General features: G+C 35.8%; 1 protein-coding gene across 2 annotated transcripts; it reads left to right on the top strand.

Moving 5' to 3' along the window:
- The first annotated feature begins 70 nt into the window (after positions 1-70).
- LOC100374963 (protein zwilch homolog) lies at positions 71-27,080 on the top strand. 2 transcript variants are annotated; one of them, XM_006811982.3, is made up of 14 exons: positions 71-226; positions 6,380-6,533; positions 8,555-8,700; positions 13,176-13,366; positions 14,399-14,478; positions 15,184-15,351; positions 15,824-15,895; positions 16,819-16,953; positions 18,350-18,550; positions 20,212-20,368; positions 22,343-22,508; positions 22,745-22,840; positions 26,326-26,438; positions 26,610-27,080. In XM_006811982.3, exons 1-14 carry the CDS (start codon positions 129-131, stop codon positions 26,687-26,689), a joined length of 1,857 nt encoding a protein of 618 aa, XP_006812045.2. In that variant the 5' UTR covers positions 71-128; the 3' UTR covers positions 26,690-27,080. The 2 variants fall into 2 exon arrangements, with proteins under 2 accessions (XP_006812045.2, XP_085350993.1); XM_085494867.1 differs by having other exon boundaries at positions 71-245.

Below are 27,080 nucleotides of genomic sequence, written 5' to 3'. Positions count from 1 at the left end.
GTGCTATTTTTTCATTTATTTTACTCAATATATGTTGGAGTTATTTTTTTTTTCGAATAAAAAAAAAAAGCGGTGATGTGGCCGGGGTCATGAATGGGGTTTCAACGAGTGACCTCTAGGGTTCTCCCATGGTTCACTGCGGCGCTAAGGCGGAAACTTCGAACTCTGGTGACGACGAAAAGGGGAATATGGAAATATTTCGAGAAATTAGGAATATCCTGGAGCAGTGAGTTGTTTCATATTTGGCATGTATCATTTAAATGCAATGTTGCGATTGTTTACACTTGTCAGATAAGTGTTTGTTCAACAAATATATGTATAGTATCAGAGGTATATTACTTGGGGTTTGTAACTACGGTGACATCATTGACGCTGCAGTTCGGCGTCTTCTACACCGATCTGACGCATATCGCGCAAGGTGTGCCGGGAGTTTGTTCGAAATTTCGAACGTTTCGAAGTCAATCGTCGATTGGCACGTATTTTACGGATATATTTAATCGTTCCAGAGACCTGTTTACTAAATAATAATAAATGAAACTTAGAAAACTTGTAAGAACAAACTGGGCCCAAATTGCGCAAATTGCAATAAGTTTACGCTGCTAGAGTCTGGTTCGGACGGAGTTCTACGCGTGATTTTATTGCGCTCAAGGACGTTCTATTTTCGAACTAGTTGAAACCGGAAATAACGCAACTACTTTCGAACTTCAAACACAAATTTGATTATCGTTATTATGTGTTAGTTTCTGTTGTTTCAAAGATTGAATTATGTATGACAATAATATTTCACTCTATAAACAATATTTCACTAAAATATGTGATTCAAAGGCAACCCAAATTGTAAAAAGCAATATCAAGTTCCGCGTATAAATACTGTTGTAAAGAGGCGGCGGAGCGGAATTTTAGCCAAAATCGGCTAGTAAGGCGTCATATGACATTGGCTGGTTCCCGCCTCAAGTGTCGTGGCGTACCAAGTCACAATTATGAAAAACAGTGAACTTCGCAAATCCTTAACAAAATTTAGACTTGGCAACCACTGTCTGAAAATTGAAACAGGCCGGCATACAGGATTGGATTTTAAAGACAGTCTGCAATATGTGAGACAATGACCATGTTGAAAATGAACAACATTTTGTCACAAATTGTCCTCATTACAATGAAATAAGATTAAAACTTTACATTGTAGCTAATAAACGTATACCAAATTTTGACAAATTTAGTAATGAAAATAAATTCATATCATTACTAAGTGACGAGAAAATGTCTATTCCTTTAGCGCAATATTTAAAAAACTGTTTTAATACAAGACAGCAGCACCTACATATAAACTAAGCCAGTAATACATTCCTTGTATTCAAATTATTATCTTTTTTTTTTTTTATGCCTTTTTGTTCCCTTACTTATTTTTCTTTTACTAATATCTGATTTGTAACCCTTTTCATCCCCTCCGGGGGATGTTGTGTGTTAATAAATAAATAAATAAATAAAATTAAAGCACTGCACAAGAGGCCGGTAACTAGTAACGGTTCCGGCATTCTGATTGGTACATCACTTTCTCGTTGCTTGTTCCATTTCCCTTAGTTACCTGACGTCAGCGCTTACGCTCGTGGCCGTTCAGGGGTTTCCTTTTACTTTCGAAAGTTGGGCGAATAAAAAATACTGTTTCTTTTGTTATAAATTTGCACAGAACATATCAAATCTGTAAATCTAAGCAGGCAGAATGTATGAGCATTGCTTTATAATAGCATTACAGACACGTTTACGCAAAACGGAACTTGGAATGTTTTCAAATTACGTCACCCAGTTGCGTTCCTTCCGGCCGGAAAACCGGCCCAAATGGAACAATATGGCGATTACTAGTTACCTGCGTCCTACCTGCCATTCGCAAAGGACGCCGGGAACCAGCGAACATATGACACAGGTTTGTGCTGGGACAGCGCTTCTGGTGACGACACAACGCTGTGACATGATACCAAGATCCCGTCACAATCTCGCTCTCGCATAAGCGTTCCAACTCAGAAAAATGCGAATGCGCATGCCCGAGGTAACTAGGATACTGGGATGTCCAGGTGGATCAAAATAGCTGCCCATGATATGACGGATTACGGGAACTATATTTTCTGTACATTTTCGATGTATTACATTTTTCACTATGATATGACAAGAAAAGTTTTATTTTTTCATTACAAACCTTGAACATTGATATATGTCATGTCAGAAGGTCGTAGCCTCAGTCTCGCTATCTACGAGAAGAGACTTGAATGGGATCTTGACATGCTGCCACAATACAGTACTATGCGAGTTGCAAACCCCAAGTAATGTACCTCTGATAGTATATTTTATTTAGCACGAAATAATGCATTGAATATACATTATCTATGGTCAATACAACAACAACAACAACAAGTAACAAACATCAATAACAAATAAAACAATAAGTAAGCAAAGAAATATAAAATATTAGTAGTAACAAGGGAAATTTTTTTTTTTAGATATTGTTAGACATTATAATTTGTTGAACAAATTTTCCGAGACTGTTAACAATGAAACTATCATTTGAGGTAAATAATTTTTTAGGTAATTAAGTTATTCTTAGATAATTCTTGAATTTTTTTCATCATAAACTGAAACCATATTTAAAAATTCTATACGACTATTCTTAATTTCAATATTTTCACAGTCCATGAATGCACGAGTTTCACTGCCAACAGCCCCTAGATCACATAGTGTATATATGTATATCTTGGGATGGGCCACCTAAAACGGTGGTGGGGGGGGGGGGTAGTGGCGGCTTATATTTACCTAGCAGAAATACAAATTTTCAAAGTTTCTATTTCTAAAAACAATCTGGCCAAAAAGGGCTGTCATGGTTGTTAAGGTACAGAAAAACGGCACCACATTGTAAAGTGAAAAGAATCACCCCCCCCCCAGGATTGTAAATAGACTATCCCTAATTACATAATAATGACACACAAGAATGATCCACAAATTCTTTAAAAGCAAGTCAGTCTCATATCAAATATCCTTTTTATGTCACTATGAATCGTAAAAACATCAGTAAGATACCTTCCCCCAAAACAACGTCTCCAAAAGCGAGAGATTTCGCCTGAAGAGAAGTGAAATTCAGGTAGCTGATGCAAAAAGGCATAGTTAAACTAAAAAATCTATTTGGGACAGCCACTCTGAAAAACTGGTTGTACACATGAAAATATTGTACGCCTAGCTCTATAACCTATGTCTTTGATCACTACAAAAATTTTAATTATTGTACTCATGTTATTAGTCCCTGTTCGGACAAAGTCCGAAAACGGGGACTTATAATTCGATCTACGATCGTTCGTTCGTGCAGGCATCTTGTTGTTTTTTTTAAATGTGGTATCTTGGACATGCTTTGTCAGTTTTCATTCAAATTTGGCACAACGCTTTAAACATGTTAGGATACATGTCCATGACAATTTGTTTCAAAATCGGATCAAGGGTGGTCAATTGACAACCATCTGACTTTTTGGTCTTAATTACTACAGTACTATATTTCCAAAATTTATGTACTATTTTTATTTGTATTTGGCACATACATCATACATGTCACTTTGTTTCATAATCAGATCAAAGATGGCCGAATAACGGCTGTTTTTATTTTTGGCCATATTACTATATCTCCGTCATCCATGTATCATTTTTATTTTCATTGATATTTAGCATGTCATAAATGGATACATGTACATGTCAATTCAATTTGCAATTTGATTCAATATGGCTGACTGGCGACCATCTTAGTATTATTTATAATCAATAGTATTATTTACAATTTTATTTGGAATGGAAAGGATAAAATTAAAAGAAACATCCTTATTTCAGATATTGAAAGCGGTGGATTGAATATGATTGAGGTGGACTCCTTTTTTAAAGCACAACAGATTATGTGGGTGAAACGGATTGTTTCTGATAGCCAAGCCGGATGGAAGGATATATTGAAGGGACTATTGAAAAAGTTTGGGGACCTTGTGTTTTTTTGCAACTATGATGAATCAGAATTTGAAAATAAAATCCCACCCTTTTATTATGATATCATCCGGGAATGGTCATCTCTGACATCATACACTCCAAAAACAACATCTGAAATTGATAAACAAATATTATGGAACAATAGATTTTTAAAAATTGGCTTTCGTACAGTCTATCTGAAAAGTTTGGCAAGGAAAAAAGTATTAAGAATAATAGACCAAATCGATTTCTATGGAAACTTTCATGACTGGCAATATTGGAAGGTAAAAGGTATCACTTTGACAGAATACCATACTATACAAGGCCTAATCTCTGCAATACCAGATGAATGGAGAGAGAACATTCATGCTAATACCCATGAGTGGTGTGATTTTCAAAACAAAGTCAAATGGAATTCTAAGTATGTTGCAATTAATACACTGACGAGCAAAAAGGTGTACAAGTCTTTGTGTGAAAACATTATTGAAGAGCCAAATATTGCCATAGACTTCCAACATTTGTATGGGATGAAACAAAATGTAATTTTCAAACTACCTTTCAAGACAACAATCTCCACAGATCTTAGAGCATTCCAATACAAAATTCTACACAGAGTTTTAACAACTAACGTAAAACTGTATAAATGGAAAATAATCAATTCCCCCCACTGTTCTTTTTGTGAAAAAGAAGAAGAAACATTAGAACACCTATTTGTTAACTGTATTGTTGTAAAGAGACTGTGGAGACTGTTGCAAAGTGATTGCAAACTTATTGCCAATTTGGTTTGTAATGTCAAAAATATTATTATAGGTCTATGTGAACCGGAAAATATACTGTTAAATCATTTTATTTTATTATTTAAAAAATATGTATATACATGTAGGGTTCAAAAGGTTCATCCAACAAAATACGCATATAAAAGTTGGATCAGGGAAAATAGAAATATTGAACTACAAATCGCAATAAACAAAAACAAAGAGCTTATCCATTATCAGAAATGGGAACCATTAACTAATTGGTTAGATAATGGGTAAATTTAGATGTTATACCAGATCTTCTTTTTTCTTTTTTTTTTTTCTTAGTTTTTTTTTTCTTTATTTTTCCATTATGTGATGTAATATTTTGTGTTGTATGTCCATTATTGAAACAAAATAAAAATATTGTTTAAATAAAAAAAAAAAAAAATGGGTACATGTCAATTCAATTTGCAATTTGATTCAATATGGCTGACTGGCGACCATCTTGTTTGTTTAAAATGTGATAACTTGGCCATGCTTTCACTTGTGATCTATGTTTTTCTTTGCTATGGCTCAAACCGGAGGGGTTGTCACGCAACACATGTTCGAATTTGATGTAAATAAACAATCTAATGTACCAGTATACGCCACTTTGGACTCAAGTTTTAACGACACACTCGCGACAACCCCTCCACTTTAATATGACGAGCACAAAGAGAACTTTCAAAAATTTAATATCAACATTATACTATCATTTAATTCTAAACCAAGTGAGATAAAGCATATACGTATTTATTTATGAAGACTGACTGATTGCATTTGTAGTCTAATTATGAAATAAAAACCTTCACAATCGATTGTCACAGAATGTTATATAAAAACCAAATTATTCAAATTTATACATACCATTGTAAAAAATGTTAATAAAAGTTTGGAATGTTTAAATAATGTTTAAGTGTAATATTTCTTTTGCCGTACAGCAGGAAACTCCATGTGATAAGAAAGAATTACCTTTTGTATCTGCACCCCAAGATAAAATAGTGTCACAATTATGAATATTTTCACAGTATAACTACTCATTCAAAGATGCAAGGACAACATTTAACATCCAGAATGCACCTGTCTCATAAATAACCTGATTGCCACATATTAATTTGATATAATATTCAATTCCAAGATGTGTTTACAATGTCAATAACAGCCATGTCACAAGTTTTTTGTGCATTAATCAGAGTATCAAAACTTGTTTAAGGGTCATTTAAGATCAACAGTCTGAATTCAATCCTTATTTCAGTTTTAATGTGTTATATGAGATTTTGCATGTCTGATAAAGAGGTTTATTTGCAGCCAAAAGCAAAAATCCAAACCATTTAAACTTTGAACAGTATCATCAAATAAATGACAAACGGCATGTAGAAAGTAGTTACCCATGGAAAAGAAGATTTTGTGATTTGCTGAAATAAAATTCTACAAAAAATTCTGGCTATCATTTTTATTTTGAAAAAACATCAAAATACATTCAGTCAAGGATTATAATTCAAGAATTAGTTTGGGTACCTAGGTTTTTTCCTGAAGGCTCAATAATTTAAATATGAGGGCTTAATAACTTTGTGTGTCAAAAATGTTTTATCACAGTGTAACTTATAATACTTATTATACAGTGTGTGCAGTACAGAATTTGCATCTGATAGTGTCTCATTTCAAGAAAAATATCATTTGGAAAAAAGAGCTATAGAAGAGTTTCCAGTTAAAGAATTAGTTAAAACACTTGGCAGTACCGGTAGTAACTACATATTTGTACAGAGAAATGCTGAGGTAATAATGAGATACTGAATTGTTTGAGTTAGACATTGAGTTGAGTTGAGTTACGAAAAAATTAAGTCACAAAAATGACCATGCTTGTATTTTAGAAACTATGCCCAAATTGTAATTTGATGTTCATTTAACAGTTAACCAAACTTCAAGTTTTGAGCAACATATATTTTTTTGTTTTGTTTAATGTTTCTCAAAATTCGGTTAACTGTTAATTCAAGTTTGAGTTACTAAATGTGAACGTTCAACAATAACTCAATGTGCGAAACTCGAGCAATTCAGCATCTTGGCAATAATATACATGTGTTATGTAACCAAACTGACTACTGTAAAATCCGTATTAGAAGCTGCGGCATCTATTAAAATGGTGCAATGCAACAGAGGGGATGCGGCTTCTATTAGAGCATGTACACATATGAAAAATGGTGAATGTTTGCTTCTCAATTGTTCAAAACGAATGGGTGTGACTTCTTTTGATAGGAATGCGGCTTCTAATACAGATTTTACAGTAATATGAACAGAATATGAAGTTTCAGTGTTGACATGTCTTACCCGCTACCTTCTTCCCAAAGCTTGGTCAAAAAAAAAGTCAAGGAAAGTCACCACCTCTGATTTTTGTCTTATGTGACTCGTTTGTTATTTTGCATATGTGTGACTTGTGTGAAATATTTTTGAGTTCATCTGCATTCACCTCCAGGTTGCATTAATTTTGATCAATGATGAATCTTTGTAAATTCATAAGCATTGAAACATGATTTTAATTGTTAGTAAATGACACTAGAACACACTGAAATCTAAAACTTTGAATTAATTTTTGTACAATTTCAGGAGTCAAAACTAAAAAAAAAAAAAAACTATGTTGTCCGAAGAGCCAACTGACTCTGAAAAACTAGTTGATCACATAAAAAAATGTCTGCCAAAATAAAAAGAGAGAGAAAGAGTTTACCGGTACCAGTACTTTTATTACGCCAAATATCTTTGTTCACAAAGTAATCCAATAATTGTTGGCATTTACAGTGTTGTCAGTCAAAGCAAGTCGTACTGTGATCTGGCTTTTCAAATTACTGCTCAATTAATGTTGTTGTTTTTTTATATAGAAACTATTTTTTCCAGCAAAGGTGTAGATACTACTGTAAAATACTTGACTTTACAGTTGAAATAAATATTTGCTGAACATTTTTTTGGGGTGTTTCATAAGAAATTTATTAGTCCCCGTTCGGACGAAGTCCGAAAACGGGGACTTATAATTCGGTCTCCGTCCGTCCGTCCGTCCATGCGTCTGTGCATTCGTGCGTCCGGCCGGAGTCATATCTCAGAATCCCTTGGACCGATTCTGTTCATTCTTTGCATGTGCCTAGTACTTTATGTGGTACTAATTCTGACTTTTTGGCCTTACTACTATATTTCCACAATTTATGTACGATTTTCATTTGTATTTGGCACATACATCATACATATCAGTGTGTTTCATAATCAGTTCAAAGATGACCGAATAATGGCTGTTTTTATTTTTGGCCATATTACTACTACACGGAACACGTGTTTTGATGTAAATAAACAATCTGTTGTATACGCCACTAGGAACTCAAGTTTCAAGGACACGCTCGCGACAACCCCTCTGCGTTAATATGACGAGCACAAAGAGAACTTTCAAAAATTTAACGGGGACTGTGTCATTTTCAATGACTTGTTTTCACTGATTTTTGATTAGTTAAATGTAAAATAGAGAAAATAAAGTATATTTGCTGACTGTCTTAATTACATGGTTACCTATTTGGTTGCAAAAGTGGTTGGAGAAACTTGACTACTGCTCGTTTTGACTACTGAATTTATGCATAATCGTGAATCAAATAAATCACATAAACGTTCTACCCCACCAGAAATCCTAAAATGACTATATTGCAGTGCAGGTTGAGCTGTATTACCCCCCCCCCCCAAGCGAAATTCTTTGGCAACTTTCTTTTAATTTGTCACTAATTAAAACAGTTTATACATGTCGTAACTTATTATGTATTTGTTTATAGCCTCAAAAACCCACTGATGATGATGATGATGATGAGGAAGAGGAGGAAGAGGAACGAGATGCGGACATGCAAGAGGAGTCATGTGAGAAACTAGATACATCAACTGATGTTTGCAAGACAAGACCTCTTACTGTGAAAGAGGCCAGGTTAGCAAAAATCACTCCCATGAGCAGAATTAGAAGTTAACTTTTTGGCAAAGAGCAAAATGCTCCTAAACCTAAAATTTTAGGAGCAAAACTGTTTCATGCGTAGAACAAATGAAATGTGTTATGTTAAACTTTGCGAATACAACTACAATAATGACATGAGAGATACTGTTCTGTTACAAAAAGTCCTGGTCGAACACTGCATGTACGATATTATCAGGCCACACCAGTTTCACATTTGGTAGTCTGGCCCGCACTGATTCATGCATGCATCTGTTAACAGAACTTGAAGGATAAATTCGGCCATGCTCAGTGTTGTGCCGAGGCCGCGCTCTTGCGCCATTCCCACAAAAAATAACAAATGACGCAACTTTATTTGGCTGGAAGGGCCTTTGGGCGCACTCATTTTGCCAGTACAAATCTGTAATGAATAAATACTTTCAAAGAAATCACACCACTTTGACGACTCATTTTTTTTAATGATGAGTAAAAAAAAAACGAAATCGCCTTTACCTATCCATGTGTATGTATTTATATGCTATCGTACAGTGTTGATATTGTGTCTACTCAATACTACCTAATCGCCGATGTGAACTCAATTTTCATTGGCTAAAATCACGACTTGAATAACGCTATCAGTCACGGTTGGCATAGCGACTACTCAATTAGTGCACGCCCCGACTGTGAAATTGATTTTGATTCGCTCAGTTCGCGTACTAAAATTTACGCTTGCTGTCACATCGATGTCCAGCGCAGTTAGCCTACCCTCAACTGTGAAATTGATTTTCATTGGCGAAGCCCACGCCCTCAACCAATCAACACTGCCGTTTTATTGAGTTGGTAAATGAAAGCAAGATGTCTGCACACGATGGTTCAAAACGAAAGGGTAGAATAATATTGAGCTTTTTCGGTCCATCAGCTCAAAAGAAAAGCAAATCGAATGACGAGATTGGGTTAGATGAGTCAGAAAAATCAACCACTGTGGAAGATGTGTCTTTATCTCCACCGGAAACATCACAGTCTTCGAAAACTACGGTACGTGATTCTACTATTACATCGCAAGAGCGTGAAGATGGCATCGGTAGTGAACCATCTTTCGCGGGAATGCAAACTTCAAGGTATGTCCGACGTTTTCAAGATAAGTGGCTACGAGATTTTAAATGGCTACAATGTGAAGCTTCCAAGAATGCAATGACCTGCAAAGTGTGTATCAAGCATAATAAACAGAACACTATGACCAAAGTGAATGCTAATTTCCGAACAAGCACACTTACTCGCCATGCAGAATGTAACGATCACAAACCAGCAATGATGTCACATTCAATGATTTCCGACTTTCAGAAGGTGGCAAAAAATGAAAATAGCCTATCTGGCTGTAAAAACTGTGTATAGGTGTTTAGACTCACTCATTACATTTTTTTACCACTGACAAAGATGCTAAATCTAAAGGTTATGGCAGTAAGATGTCCAAGTACGATGTTTTAGCTACCACTTACCTGCTCATGGATATATTACCAATAGTCTCAGAATTGTGCCTTGTTTTTCAAAAATCTGACCTTGATGTTAGCTTAGTGCAAGTGTCAGTAGATCACTGCAAAACAGCTCTAAATAGGATGAAATCTTCTGAAGTAGAACATGACACTTACCTGTATCAGCTACAGAGTGAGCATCTGAAGTCTGAAAAGGGGAGACTTACCTTCAAAGGTAACCATATCATACAGGGTAAACAGAACATTGATTCAATCAGGGAAAAATTTGTTAATGGAATCTTGGAAAAAATTGACCAGAGATTTCCAAATAATGATAGTAATATTGTGTATGCTTTTGGTGTGCTTGGAATGAGGCCAATGTCATTCTGTTCTCGAAAAGACCTTGAAACATGGGGTAATGAACATTTAGAAACACTTGTCTGCCAGTATGGAATGCCTAAGGTGTCCAAACCTCTGAATGACAAGACTCCTGTGACAGTTGAACCAATAATTGATGCAGAAACTACAAGAAAAAAGTGGTCCCTTGTGAAGCCATTGGTAGTCAAAGCTGGTTATCAAAGAGACAAAATGGCTGATTTGTGGGGAATGATTAACAAGTATCATAAAGATCATTTTCCAAATTTGTTAACTCTGGCCTCATTGGCTTTAACTGCCCCAATCCATACTGCTGATTGTGAAAGGGGTTTCAGTGCCCAAAACCAGATTAAAACAGCTGCTAGAAATAGGCTGTCCTTTGCAAGAGTTGATGACTTGCTAATAGTCAAACTTGAAGGTGACCCAATTGAAACATTTGACTTTAATGCAGCATTACAACATTAAAGAAAATCTAAAGACAGAAAGATATTCCACACAAGTTGAATAAATGTTTTTATCTTTGAACATTTTATTACTAAGTAACAAACATTAATGACCACTACTGTACAGTTGTAACCACTTTAACCATCTTCTTTTAGTTTGCCAGTTAACTGTAATGATGTTATTGTTACACAAAACTGGAAATAAAACTACATGTTATGTAATATAATCAGTTCTATGTTTGACTTGTGTTGACCCAATTTTTGGCAAAATGGCCTCATTTTTGGGGGTCATGGGGCCATTGGTCCCCACTTTTTTTCAAACCTTGGCACAACACTGCATGCTAGGGTCTTCCAGGCTGATAAGTATTAGATCAACCACATCTTTCGTTTTGTGACTGGATGCGATGATGTAGGATCTGATGTCCCGAAGTTTGTTGCTGGAATTTTATTCTGCTCAACCGGCCGAAAGAAATTAGTAATCTGCTTATTCACCATGTCTTGTTCGAGCTGAGAATGCGACAGTGTGACTTTGATTATTGATGTTTCCAACACGACACTGAAAAACGCCGTCACGTTAGCCAATGAAAATAATTAAATGACAATCAAAGAGCTGCCGACAGTGTAAACTGGCATTCATTTAAAAAACCCTGTATGCCCGTATTTTGACTAGAACAAAACAACTGCCAACAACGTATTTACAATGTTACTATTTCGATCTTTATTTTGACTTGTATGCTCTCAATTGCAACATGACACTTGTCATGCGCCTGAAACTAGACTTTCCGAGTACATCGTAAATTATTCAAAGCCTAAAAATTGTGCACGGTATCTCGTCTAGTCTGAGTCGTGCAAGGCATGTTTCAGCTGCGTGTAGGGCTTCAATTTTCACTCGCAAAATACAAATAGTTTCTGAAAACTACAAGCTCAATGCGGATACTTACAAGTTTGTACTCGCATAGACGTATTTTTTAGGCGCAGTTGCGAGTAGGTACTCGCAACTTCCAAGGCTGCGTTGGCATAGCGCTTTTATGGAATTATATAGCCCCTCTGTAAGGCATTTCATTTGGCATTATTGATTTCTCCCATGTGCCATAGTATACTCGTATGGCATTATAGATCCATATGTATTATGGTAGTGCCCTTATATGTCTTATTTCCATATCATCTCTTGTATGTCTTATTTCCATATCATCTCTTGTATGTCTTATTTCCATATCATCTCTTGTATGTCTTATTTCCATATCTCTTGTGTGGCTTAATTCCATATCATCTCTTGTATGTCTTATTTCCATATCATCTCTTGTATGTCTTATTTCCATATCATCTCTTGTATGTCTTATTTCCATATCATCTCTTGTATGTCTTATTTCCATATCTCTTGTGTGGCTTAATTCCATATCATCTCTTGTATGTCTTATTTCCATATCATCTCTTGTATGTCTTATTTCCATATCATCTCTTGTGTGGCTTAATTGCTCTCCCATGTGCCATTGGCTTTCCTATGTGGCAATATACCCTTGTGTGGCAATGTAAAGCAATATGTAGTGTAATTATTATTGCTACCTCCCGTGTGGCATTATTGCTCCCCAGTGTGTCATGACCCTTCCTGTGTGGCAATATCCTTATTTATGTGCCCCAGTATGCATTATTGTATTATGGTGGTGCCCTTGTATATGTTATTGCCCTATCATCTCTTGTGTGGCATTATTGCTCTTCCACGTGTCATTGCCCTTCCTATAAGTGGCATTGTAATGCCTTTGTGTGGCAATAAAGAACAATGAATAGTGCCTTGGTATGTATTATTGTGGTATTTTAGTGTTGTTTTTTTTTGGCAATAACAGAATACAATATATCACTTGTATAGTATCACATGGAAAGAATGAGAATGGTATTCAAATCTATCAATATTATTGAAGGGTGGTAGTCGTCGCGCTGCGCATGTACAGCATTTGTGTTGATAAACATTCATTTTCCCACAATCCAATGCGCCCTTCAAATGAAAATCACAAATATGAGGTTTGAGCTATATTACTAATATTACTAGACTATAAAGTCTAGTAATATATTCTTGAAGCTTACCTGTTTGACTGCAGTAATTTCAAACATGTACCTCCTGAGGGAAAAGTTTGAAAAGTCCCCAAAATCTTTTTTGTTGTTGCAATGTTCATTTAATTTCATTGTTTTTTAGGCGTATTTTATCGTTTTATGCAACTGCTTACAACCCATACATGGGTAACAACAATGAAACCTCAGTGTTACCAATATGGATTGCGTGTGATGGGAAGGGTCCAGAATATGCATCTTTCATTGGAAGTAAAGTGGAAACATCTAAATCAGGAAAAACTATTGGAATATCAAATTTTAAAGTCACATGTACTGGTAAGCACATTTATTAACATATTCCTTAACAAACTCTAGATACCGTAGTAGGCTTGCAGTATCAATATGGTCAACTGCTGTGTTTTATTCTATTAAAAAAGTTCAGTGTAGGTGTAGGTCTAACACAAGTGCAAACTTGGCTGATACAGGGTGTACATGTACAATTATTCATTCAGTATAGCTGTGGGTCCATAGCTCTTCTTGTGTCGGCCTTTTAGTCATTGGGATGGTATTTTAGTCATTTCTGATTTTGTGTCATTAAATTTGCTATTTTTATTGACCCAGAATAGCTATGGTTGCTCAAATAGACTCGTGTAACACAAACGTGAGACGCCAAATGGCATCGCTACTAAATGTTGACAAAAACAGAATATTTTCTCGCATCACACCATCGAAGCTAACATCAATTGATAATCCTTATTAAACTGTCACCAAAACCAAAACCGAAAGGCTATGGACCCACAACTACAATTAGTAGTCATACATTCATCATCGCATACATTGAATTTGTGAACTGCCATGTAATTTTATAATAGGGGGTTTCATTCATTGCAAGATGTTGCGTATTGCATGAAAGACGCAGATCAAACATCTACTGCACAAACCAAATGATTTTATTTTGAATTTGAATTTCTTTTTTTATAGTTCAATGTCAAAACACCAATTTTTCAGAGAAAAAAATAATTTGAAGACACCATGATCTTGTGTGTCCTGTTTCTACATACCAGTACATGAGTATCGAAGTGAACGTATATCTATTACTGTAAAACTATTTATTTCCACTGATTTTTATTTACATTATTTTTATGTTTTTAGCATATTCACTGTGTTTTAATTTTACGAATTTGACAAGGAAACAATTTATTGTTGTATTACATTTTCACATAGATTAAATTTAGCGTATTTCTTCTTATCAGCGAAAAATAGCGATAAAATCCAGTGAATAATTAATGCATTTACTATACAAAAATATTCTTATCTCATGATATCGTGCTACAGGTGTTGATTATACACATCTTTTTATTACTATAGGTCCAATTGCGGATAAACATGCTTTACCTTCTCTTGAATATTTGATAGGGGAACATAAACGTTTTAGTGACTCTCATAATGTAAGTACGATTTAATATTAACCTTTTCAACACCTGTTCCGTTTTCATCACAAATTCACAAAATAGTTCTGTTCATGAACTGCACTTTCTGTGGCTTGACGACTGAGCTGTATTTTATCAGGCGTCGCCGAGCAGGTTCAATTTGTAGACTTGTGGATAACGCAAAGTCTCGTAGTATGTAACTCGTCTAACACCGTTTATTGTCAACTGAATAAAGTTTAGAACAATATAAAAAAACTACACTCTTGAGCTCGTGAAAACTCCAAAAGAAGAACGTAATCGAACAGTAATGAAGTTGGTGCACTGAAACTGATATGCAGCCTCTTTCTGGTACCGGTCTCTGATTTGTCATATTTATCGGTAATATTTAGTGTTCTTGCTGCATCCAGCGACACTTTCTTCCAGAAATTTGGGACAAAAATACCGGGGATAGCCATTTTTCTGAGTAAAAACTGAAAATTTACTCAAATCTGTTGGCTCCAAAATTACGGTTCATTTCCAGAAATATTGAAGAGCATTAGAAAAAAGTTCAGAAAAATTGGGACGAGAAAGTCTGATGGTGAGAAGGTTAATGCCAGAATTATCCGTAGTCCATGTAGTACACGTTCAGTGCTTAAAAATGAATGTTCCTTATTGTGTTGTTGCTGCACTCGAAAATTAAAATTTGTTGCTTAAAAAACCATTTGTTATTTATCATTGCACAAGGTATCCACACAAGGATTTGCACAGTATGACATCTTTGGATCCCTAGCACTAGATCTCTCTGTGTCATCAGGCAATGCAGGAAATTGTAGCAGTTTAGTCATTGACTGTTCTTGGGATAGTGTCACTAATGTTTTACAAGTGCCGTCCGTCAACGCTACGGCCACTGTGGTAAGTACTACTATATTATAAACTATTTAAAGCACCATACTTTAATATGTGTATTATGTACTGGAATTAATTTTCGCTGAAAAGATTATTTTAGTGTTTTGTATGGAATTTATTTTCACTGATTCTGATGAGTTTATTGTAAAATATAGGAGAAAACGTATATTCGCTGGATTTTATTTATCACTGAATCATACCTTCAGCGAAAATAGCGAAAATTAATTCCAAGCGAAAATAAAGTACTTTACAGTAGCTGAAGAGTACATTTTGTTGCTGATGTTTTGAATTATCTTGAAAACTAATTAAAAAAACCTGCATCAGTTTCTCTTTTGAATGTGAAAGCAAAGCTATTTTTGGCCAAACCCAATATTGACAATAAATCAAGTCACAAATTACAGTATTTGAATGCCTTACTTTGAAAACTATAACTATTATTATTATAATAAATAACATACTTCTTTTTTTACAAATGTAGCATGTTAAAGTTGTGCCTGGTGATCAAAGAAGTATCATTCACCCAATGTACAGAGAGCTTTGTACTGTCTTGGTAAGTCAAGCAATGTATTGGGCATAGATAGACAGGGTCCATAGTGTTGGGAAAATCCTTTGAAAGTCTTTAGATTTTTTGAGGTCTGGAAAGCCTTTGAGTTGTCTTTAAATTATAGGAAAAATAAAAAAAAAACTTGAAAAATCTTAATAAATATATTTTGTCATAGCTATTAATTCATTTTAGAAAGACCAGTTTTCTGCAGGGAACTACCATATCCTCTGAACTTTGATGAGCTTTGGTGATGTTGTTGGCCTGAATTAAGGGTCAAAATGTCTTGGGGGGGGGGGGGAATGCAAGAAAGTTTGGGAAAAGGTCTGGAAAAGTCTCTTGGTGCTATGGATCTTGGATAGATACCATTAGTTCATATAAATCTTAGTACATGTATTCCAACCCTAGAACATAGATTTGATGTCATTGACCTTTTCACCATCAGTTACCTCTTTTCATCTCAAATTAACAATATAGTCCTGTTTATTGTCTGCACTATCCTTCAGAAGATTGGTAGAAAAACAGCCACATTTTTTGAGTAAAAACTGAAAAATGACCCAAATTTTGTCTGTTGGCTCCAAAATATGGATTCTTTTCCCGAAAAAATTAAAGAATATACAAAAAAAAAGAAGCAGAAAATTTTGGGCAAGAAAGTCTGGTGAAAAGGTCAATGCTGTGTGACTGGGCTTGAAACGTTTTGTGTTCTGCCTTACAAAATGTGTTTTGTTTAGCTGTGGGAAAATTGTGAGGGAAATAATAATCAACCATAATTTAGGTTAATTTGTTTTTCCGTCAACTTAAATATGTACAAGTACAAAAATGACGCTATAGTTTCTTTTTTCTGCATGACACATTGCAACAGTAAAAACATTCCAAAGTCGCCAACATTCATATTCAAGATGATTTTAGTCACACAAGATTTTATTTCTCAGAACATCTACAAAGGTCTGCAAACGGGTGAAATACAGTGGGCTAGAATGACATCAGAGGATGAAGAAGATAATCTTACTGAGCAAGTTCGCAGATATATTGATGAACTGAAGAAAGGAGTGAAATATAAAAGCAAGGTAGAGTTGTGCCAATTGCTGTTTTTATAAGCTGAGGTTGTCACCCACTTTCATTTGTTCATATTTCTGAGTGATACGCATTGTATAACTTTACTTCAACACGTCAACTCCAACAAAAAAGATTATTTATGAATTACAATTAATTATATTTGACATAAAAGTCTGTTACTAACCATTTACATGTAGTTACCATTGAAAATATTTGATGATTTATATACATTTACCTCTACTGTCATCGTAGAGCAGAGCTGTTCATTTATGTGATTATCCATCGTAGTCCATCCGTCATCAGTCACGTCAATTGCTTTGATACTTGGTATCAGATTTGCTCATTTTGTGAAGATATCTTTAATTCTCTATTTTTAGTGAATATTTTTGTCATTCTTGGTACAAAATGTTATTTTCAACTTTTTCGTTATATTTAAGTATATCAGATTTGTTCATTTTGTACTAATGTATATGATCAGTTCTCTATTTTTGGTAAAAATTATATTTATTATACATGTATTTATATTTATTTGTTCTCAACTTGGCTACTACAATTTTCTTTTAGGACAACAGAGCTATTTTGACCGTCAGGTCGCTTGTTTGTGGCTTTTACTCCTGAAAATAAAAATAAAAAACTTGCTTGTCTGCGAATCCTATAAAATGTGTAGGCATTTCGGCATGTTAACTAACTCCCACTAAATTATGATCAAAACAAGATATCATGTAACTGTACTTGTCAAAATACAGTATCAATCAACAATATTAAAAATTACATGTTCTCTTCCATATTGCAGAAAAAATATACATGTTTCTGAACGTTCACAACATAGCTTTTTGCAGAATTTTAGAAATAATGGATGAAATTAAGGAAATAAATTCCCTTTATAATCATGATAAATCACAAATTTAATGACAATTTCAGAATAAAAATAAAAAGCAATTTTGCTTGGCCTTTGTCCTTTATTGACAAAGTGTCATTAGTCAACTATCATTAACTCCGCTGTCAATCTGTCGTGAATATTTTGGTAATTTTTAGTCAAAAATGCTACATGTATTTGTGACTTCTTGAAAAATACAATTCCCATTGTTTTTAGTACGTTTTATGTAGGTATCCTGAATAGGCTTGTTTATCAAGATTTGTCAGATTTTAGTTTTGTGATATTATTGATTTATTAATTTCGGTACAAAATGATATTTTCATATTTTTGAAAACTATCTGCCCGATTGATTTAATATTTGATGTGTACATCATTTTTGTAAACAATTTGTTTGATGAAGTTGGTACATTCTTAACAGCCAGTCTTATGGTTGTGTATTACTTGACTTGATTACCACAGCTATTTCGGCCATCAGGTCGGTTGTCGCTTTTCGTGAATACCTAGGTCAGTAATGGTATTTCCAAAAACAGGAACAACCCAGGCTGGAAGAAAGTAGCAAAGAAAAGGACTTTGAATCACTGCTGCACAATCAGATGATGCCAGAGAGGGAGGATTTAGACTTTACAGAACAATTGTGGAATATATTGTGTAATGCTGGTAGCTATAAAGAAGTTATCGAGTCATTAGGTATTATACATTCAGCATTGCAGTGTGGAGATATACAGCCTATGGTAAGCTTTCTTGATACAAGTATATTGTCTCTTTTATACAATGTATAGTATTGCATGCACTTAACTTTTTCACCACAGATTCACAAAATATTTCTGTTTATAGTCTACACGATCCTTCAGAAGTTTGGGACAAAAATAGCCAAATTATTTTCCAGAAATATTGAAAATATTGGAAAAATGCAGAAAAATTTGGGCGAGAAAGTCTGGTAGTGAAAAGGTTAAGTAAGCTTATATGAGCCAAAAATCACATTGTTTGCTGATTTATAGAAATATTTGTCCAAAAAAAACATTACCCATTACTCTTGGGTATGCCCAGCTCGATTTCATTCAAACTTGGTATGAATAGAATGTGACATTGATGTATGTTAGTCTTGTGGTTTGATTTGAAATGCGACTGGTGGCCATGCTGGTTTAATTCATACTCTTTGACCATTTGGGGGGGGGGGGGGTCGAAACGTGCGTAACTGATTTTGTAAAATTTTGGTACAAAGGCAAGACTGTGGTTTTCATATGCATGCCAATTGTTTGTGTTTTTGTTTTGCCTCAATTCCTTCTCCCTTTTGTGTCTGCAAGTGCATCCAAATACAAACAGGAAATATATCATTGACAATGAATGACTAATTATCAATATTATTTCTATGTTTGTTTTTCAAGATTTTTCAAAAAATTACCACACCCATATTTTAGAACCAAGCCCAAATTATAACTTGGTGTTCAATTAACTGTTCACTGGAATATGAGTTAATAGCAACTTTAACAGTTAACCAAGTTTTTTGCTTTGATTTTTGTTCAATTCCAAACTATAGAGGGCAGTATACTAACTTGCTGGACAAGCAAAAATAACTCATTGATATGCTGAATTATTCTAGTTGCGAACATCAAGTAACAAAAATGACAACACCCATATTTGCGAAACCATGCCCAAATTGTAAGTCAATGTTCAATTAACAGTTAACAGAACTTTAAGTTGTGAGCAACATAGATTTTTGTCTTGTTTAATGTTTCCCGTAACTCTAAGTTTGGTTATCTTTTACTAGTAAAATTGGGTGTAGTTTCTCAAAATTGGGTGAGTTACATTTTTGTAACTGAATGTTTGTAACTTGAGCAATTCAGCATCTCCATTTCAGTATTTAAAGCCATGTAAAAAGTGTGTTGTTGTAAAGCAAATCTAGACTTTGGTTTTAGGTAGTTTTGCATGCATGTTAATGAGCCAATTAATAAAACAATTCTACAAATACGTATCACAATGGTAAGGACAGATGCGTTAACTGACAAGGTACCGTAGCAATAACTCTTCACAATTGCAAAGGAATCAATCGCATGTAACATAGCTTAATGAATGGTGTGTAATGTGATTTCGATATTTACCATTGTCCTAAATCATGTTGTATTGATACTGTAACATAATCTGAGGGTTGATTGTAAGGCTGAGAAAAAAAAAATCTCTGTTTCTCCTTTTCGGCACGCATCATTTTGAACTATGGTGCCTCAAATGTTTTTTTTTTTCTTCTAAAGCATTCCAAAATGCGCTTTTACTCACACTTGTCTCAAATTTACCCCATTTTAGCTCAGTCTTCGAAAAAAAAAAAAAAAAATCCATGAAACAAGAAACAGAAATTTTTTTTCCTGGCCTAAAAGTGATGTTTTCTCAATTGTGATAGGTCCACCGAAGTAATCAAACATTATTAGCAAAAGAGGTTCGATTGTCTTATCAAGGGAAAGTTGAAAATCGTAAAGTGGATACTAGCCAGCCTTTAGAGTTATTGGTCGAGTTAGGAGTGGATAAAATCAGAAGAGATTACACAACATACTTCGTTGGTAAGTGCCATGAGATCAAGAATACACCAGTGTATGAAATTGGCTATAAATTATTGCCAGACATCAGGACTAGTAACTTTTGAAAGTCGCCTGTACTGGTCGAAAGGTTACCAGTGCTCATGTTTTCACATTCAATACACACATTAAACTGTACAATTTGCTCATTTTATTTGATAATTTTCGTAGTGAGCAAGGCCATAGACAGCTTGGCCTTTTTTAATAGTAAAACCTCCTGCTACCCCAACCCCACACAGGAAGAGGTAGTTTTCCAAACACTGAATACGCATTGCCCTGTAGACATTCAGTGTTTGTAGTTTTGCAGTTCATCAAAGTGTTGTATTCTATATGATGGCACCAACACATTGTCATATTCTTTACATCTCCACAGAGAAAGTGTTTTTCTGTCATGTTTCAACTTTATAATGACATTTGAAAATGTATTACATAACTGTAACTTTTGAAAAATAAGAAAATTTACATAGCAGCTGAAATTTCAAAACTGACAGCAATGAAATGATCCTACATAATTAGGAGCAATGTAGGAGACAAGAGTAGGTTAATGTTTTAAATCATTCATAGAGATTTCTTGAGGTTTTGGAACAATTATGTGAAATATGTACTAAGCATTAAAATGAAGTCCTGGGGTGTGATTATATTACACATCTGTAGCCACTACTGGTAGTTTTTTTACATTTGGCGAGTCCATTTGTCTTAAGTTATAGATGCAGGTTCTTGTGAATTTTTTTTTTGCTTTTTATTATCCAAACAGTCTTGGCTATAGTCTGTTGAAATTTCTTAGCATTGTGAATAATGGAACATACTCAAAATAAAATATTGTAAATCAAGACAGGTTTCATTCAACTACGGACGAGACGGGTTGATAAAAATTAAACGAACCCAGACCTCTGGAAATACCTCGTTCATAGAGTGCCTTAGTACCTGAGATCGCCGAGCACGGCCGTACAACGTACTTTGCATCATCGCTACAAGATGATGTATGCTAGCTGACAAGGGGGGTTTCTGATTCAGGTAACCAAGATGGCTTGCAGAGTGCTTGATTTTTCCGTGGTTTTTAAAAAACAGCATTTCGTTGCCGATTTTTCTGTAATTTCCAGGGTATTCTTTATTTTTAATTAACAGAGCATTTTACATTTGCATATTTTGCCACAAGTTAGTTATCGATGACAGCACAGCAATGGTGTTTATCCATTCAGCACAGTGATCGTTACAGCGAAACGAAAAATGTATCCATCAGTTTTAAAATGCCTTTGGAGAAAAAAATGCATGAACAAAAATAAATTATTTAATAGTATACCACTGGAAGGGCTAATCTGCACTGGCTCGGAAAGTTGTAAATGATTAGCTAGTTTGAATTTGCATAACAATACTGACGATGAACGTGCATTCAACGCCACAAGTTTTTTGTTTTTTTAGCCAATCAGAATTCATCTTCCGAGCCAGTGCAGATCAGCCGCACTGGAAGCTGCCAGGCTAGAAGTTCTCGACATGTTGCGAGTTAAGGGTGAAAAAGTTTACTTATCATTTACTACTGTATGTTTGTTTAGTTTGCAAGACTAGTTGATAGCGCTTGGGCCAGCCAACTGAGGCCAACAACTCATTTGCATATAACGTCAACATTGACTTGTCAATCAAAGATCAACATAAACAAAGTTTCGGGACTTTCGTGCTTCCTATATTTTAAAATCGATTTGTGAGTATGTTCCGGCATTGACAAGAAAAACCAAAAGAAAAAATGTCACTCCGAGTGCCCATGAACCTGTACATCTATATCTTAAGAGCCATGCACAAAAGTGTGCAAACAAACTAGGCCCATTGTGGTATGTGGGTATTTTTGATGTTAACAAAAAAGTTGTTTGTGGGGCCTAAAAAGTTGTATATTTTGTGTTTCCTTGAGCCAACTGAATACACCCCGCATGCATATTGGTGACATGAATTATTATTTTTGTTTTGTAGGGGGAAAATTAATAATGATGAATGAATTAGATTTTTACACCAGTACTGCCATACCGATAGAAGATCAAATAGAAAGAGTACAGAGGTTTTACAATGTACTAGAACTTACTGTGGGATCACAAGCATTTCTTAAATTACCACAACCAAATCAACGATCATTAATTCGGTAGGTACAGAGGTGTCACATCACGGCATCGGAGTTGCAGAATTATTATCAAATGAATGTACCACTGCAGCCTTATACATTCAAACTGTTTTAATATATCATTTCCAGCAGTTTGCGAGATTTGGCATGCATTCCAAAGCAAAAATCTTAAAATTATTCACATTAATTCAAATGTAGTGTCACAGTATGTACATTTAAATAATGAAATGGCGATTTTCTTTGCATTTGCTTTACAGACAATCATTGAAATTTTATGAAGACTCTCCACACAATGAAGTTCCTATTTTTGATCTTCATGTACCAGCACCATTAGTGAAAGGACTTTATTCAGGGTAAGAACAAGTTACTGCATTACCCTGTCGTGTGACAAATTTGAATCGCATGAACCACTGCCCTTAAAGATGGCTACTTTTTCGTGCTTTTCCAACATCTCGTAGCCCAACTGTAAGAATCACCACTTTTACTGGGTTACTGAAAATCATGAATCTAAACTGTATAAACCACTGCCCTTGAAGCTTGGTTCCCTGACATCTAAAATCCCAGCTGTATGAACCACTGCCTTTAAAACTGGCCACTATTCTTGTGTTATTTGAGTCCAGCTGTATGAATCACTGCCTTTAAAACTGGCCACTATTTTTGCGTTATTTGAGAGCCCAGCTGTATGAATCACTGCCTTTAAAACTGGCCACTATTTTTGCGTTATTTGAGAGCCCAGCTGTATGAATCACTGCCTTTAAAACTGGCTACTATTCTTGCGTTATCCAAGAACCCAGCTGTATGAACCTCTGCCTTTAAAACTGGCCACTATTTTTGCGTTATCCTAGAACCCAGCTGTATGAATCACTGCCTTTAAATTTGGCCACTATTCTTGAGTTATTTGAGAGCCCAGCTGTATGAAAAAACTGCCTTTAAAACTGGCCACTATTCTTGCGTTATCCAAGAACCCAGCTGTATGAACCTCTGCCTTTGAAATTGGCCACTATTCCTGCGTTATTCAAGAGCCCAGCTGTATGAACCATGATCTTTAAAACTGGCCACTATTTTTGCGTTATTTGAGAGCCCAGCTGTATGAATCACTGCCTTTAAATTTGGCCACTATTCTTGAGTTATTTGAGAGCCCAGCTGTATGAAAAAACTGCCTTTAAAACTGGCCACTATTCTTGCGTTATCCAAGAACCCAGCTGTATGAACCTCTGCCTTTGAAATTGGCCACTATTCCTGCGTTATTCAAGAGCCCAGCTGTATGAACCATGATCTTTAAAACTGGCCACTATTCTTGCGTTATTAGAGAGCCCAGCTGTATGAACCACTGCCTTTAAAACTTGCCACTATTCTTGCATTATCCAAGAACCCAGCTGTATGAACCATGGCCTTTAAATTTGGCCACTATTCCTGCGTTATTAGAGAGCCCAGCTGTATGAACCATGGTCTTTAAAACTGGCCACTATTCTTGCGTTATTCGAGAGCCCAGCTGTATGAAACATGGCCTTTAAATTTGGCCACTATTCCTGCGTTATTCAAGAGCCCAGCTGTATGAACCATGGTCTTTAAATTTGGCCACTATTCCTGTGTTATTCAAGAACCCAGCTGTATGAACCACTGCCTTTAAAACTGGCCACTATTCTTACGTTATCTAAGAACCCAGCTGTATGAACCACTGCCTTTAAAACTGGCCACTATTGCTGCGTTATTTGAGAGCCCAGCTGTATGAACCACTGCCTTTAAAACTGGCCACTATTCCTGCGTTATCCAAGAACCCAGCTGTATGAACCATGGCCTTTAAAACTGGCCACTATTCTTGCGTTATCTAAGAACCCAGCTGTATGAACCATGGTCTTGCGTTATTCGAGAGCCCAGCTGTATGAAACATGGCCTTTAAATTTGGCCACTATTCCTGCGTTATTCAAGAGCCCAGCTGTATGAACCATGGTCTTTAAATTTGGCCACTATTCCTGTGTTATTCAAGAACCCAGCTGTATGAACCACTGCCTTTAAAACTGGCCACTATTCTTACGTTATCTAAGAACCCAGCTGTATGAACCACTGCCTTTAAAACTGGCCACTATTGCTGCGTTATTTGAGAGCCCAGCTGTATGAACCACTGCCTTTAAAACTGGCCACTATTCCTGCGTTATCCAAGAACCCAGCTGTATGAACCATGGCCTTTAAAACTGGCCACTATTCTTGCGTTATCTAAGAACCCAGCTGTATGAACCATGGCCTTTAAATTTGGCCACTATTCCTGCGTTATTCGAGAGCCCAGCTGTATGAACCACTGCCTATAAAACTGGCCACTATTCTTGCGTTATCTAAGAACCCAGCTGTATGAACCATGGCCTTTAAATTTGGCCACTATTCCTGCGTTATTCAAGAGCCCAGCTGTATGAACCATGGTCTTTAAATTTGGCCACTATTCCTGCGTTATTAGAGAGTCCAGCTGTATGAACCACTGCCTATAAAACTGGCCACTATTCCTGTGTTATTCGAGAGCCCAGCTGTATGAACCACTGCCTTTAAAACTGGCCACTATTCCTGCGTTATTTGAGAGCCCAGCTGTATGAACCACTGCCTTTAAAACTGGCCACTATTCTTGCGTTATCCAAGAACCCAGCTGTATGAACCATGGCCTTTAAATTTGGCCACTATTCCTGCGTTATTAGAGAGCCCAGCTGTATGAACCACTGCCTATAAAACTGGCCACTATTCTTGCGTTATTCAAGAGCCCAGCTGTATGAACCATGGTCTTTAAAACTGGCCACTATTCTTGCATTATCTAAGAACCCAGCTGTATGAAACATGGCCTTTAAATTTGGCCACTATTCCTGCGTTATTAGAGAGCCCAGTTGTATGAACCACTGCCTATAAAACTGGCCACTATTGCTGCGTTATTTGAGAGCCTAGCTGTATGAACCATGGCCTTTAAATTTGGCCACTATTGCTGCGTTATTTGAGAGCCCAGCTGTATGAACCACTGCCTATAAAACTGGCCACTATTGCTGCGTTATTTGAGAGCCCAGCTGTATGAACCACTGCCTTTAAAACTGGCCACTATTCTTGCGTTATCTAAGAACCCAGCTGTATGAACCTCTGCCTTTGAAATTGGCCACTATTCCTGCGTTATTCAAGAACCCAGCTGTATGAACCACTGCCTTTAAAACTGGCCACTATTGCTGCATTATTTGAGAACCCAGCTGTATGAACCACTGCCTTTAAAACTGGCCACTATTGCTGCGTTATTTGAGAGCCCAACTGTATGAACCACTGCCTTTAAAACTGGCCACTATTCTTGCGTTATCTAAGAACCCAGCTGTATGAACCACTGCCTTTAAAACTGGCCACTATTGCTGCATTATTTGAGAGCCCAGCTGTATGAACCACTGCCTTTAAAACTGGCCACTATTGCTGCGTTATTTGAGAGCCCAGCTGTATGAACCACTGCCTTTAAAACTGGCCCACTATTCCTGCGTTATTCGAGAGCCCAGCTGTATGAACCATGGTCTTTAAAACTGGCCACTATTCTTGCGTTATCCAAGAACCCAGCTGTATGAACCATGGCCTTTAAAACTTGCCACTATTCTTGCGTTATCTAAGAACCCAGCTGTATGAACCATGGTCTTTAAAACTGGCCACTATTCTTGCGTTATCTAAGAACCCAGCTGTATGAAACATGGCCTTTAAATTTGGCCACTATTCCTGCGTTATTAGAGAGTCCAGCTGTATGAACCACTGCCTTTAAAACTGGCCACTATTCTGGTGTTATCCAAGAGCCCAGCCGCTAGTCATTTCATTGAATATTAGTCATTACATTAATTTACAGCATACATCCCTCAACATGGAGACTGAAGTTGACTAGTCCTGGCACCAGTATTGCAACCTCATACCAACTGAGTTCTACACCACCATTTAAACATACTAACATTGAAGACCAAGGTACGATTTTAGCTTCATTTGTAAATTTTTCTAAAGTGTTTACATAAACAAGTCAAAAATACAATAAATATGAATAATAGAACCTTTTCACAGTATATGTATGATAAACTGAATTCAGGTGAATGGAAAAGAGTAAGCCAAACCTGTGATAATACTAATATGTCTTTGCAGATGTACTTACGGACAATGATGAAGACAGTTTACATTACTATCAAACCATGATCACACACAGCAAGATACAGTATTTGTGATATAACCAATAAGGTTATCTGCTACCACAATGGAAGAACCTTTAATGAACAGGAATCAAAATGAGGGAATTTACATAATGGCCGCCCAGCGGACTTTGGGCTTATTATTTATTTATTCAGGATAGGTGTGTGAATACACAATGTTCTGATCATTGCTTTAAAAAGCCATGGACCTTGCTACTTCCAGGAATCTGGCCATGTTGTAGATGGTCGCTTTGTACACGGTTTTATATTACGCCGCCTCACAAGATCAATTTCTTCTGTGTCATTTTCAACAACCACATCCTCAAGTGTTTATACTTTTGTCGCTATAACCCACCAATTCATGCTTTTGATAAAACAAAAGCATATCTAGATTAAATAAATGTAATCTGATTGTTTCACTATTGAA

The sequence above is a fragment of the Saccoglossus kowalevskii genome, chromosome 21, assembly GCF_978046115.1.
Source record: "Saccoglossus kowalevskii chromosome 21, keSacKowa6.1, whole genome shotgun sequence".
Lineage (NCBI taxonomy): Eukaryota > Metazoa > Hemichordata > Enteropneusta > Harrimaniidae > Saccoglossus > Saccoglossus kowalevskii.
Note: the sequence above shows the minus strand (reverse complement) of the source record. Positions and strands in the feature narration are given on the sequence as shown.

Coding starts and splice junctions, on each gene's coding strand:
- LOC100374963 (XM_085494867.1), top strand. CDS start 94: ATGGGGTTTCAACGAGTGACCTCTAGGGTTCTCCCATGGTTCACTGCG. Junction 8,701..13,175: donor CTTACTGTGAAAGAGGCCAG/GTTAGCAAAAAT, acceptor ATTGTTTTTTAG/GCGTATTTTATCGTTTTATG. Junction 14,479..15,183: donor GTTTTAGTGACTCTCATAAT/GTAAGTACGATT, acceptor TCATTGCACAAG/GTATCCACACAAGGATTTGC.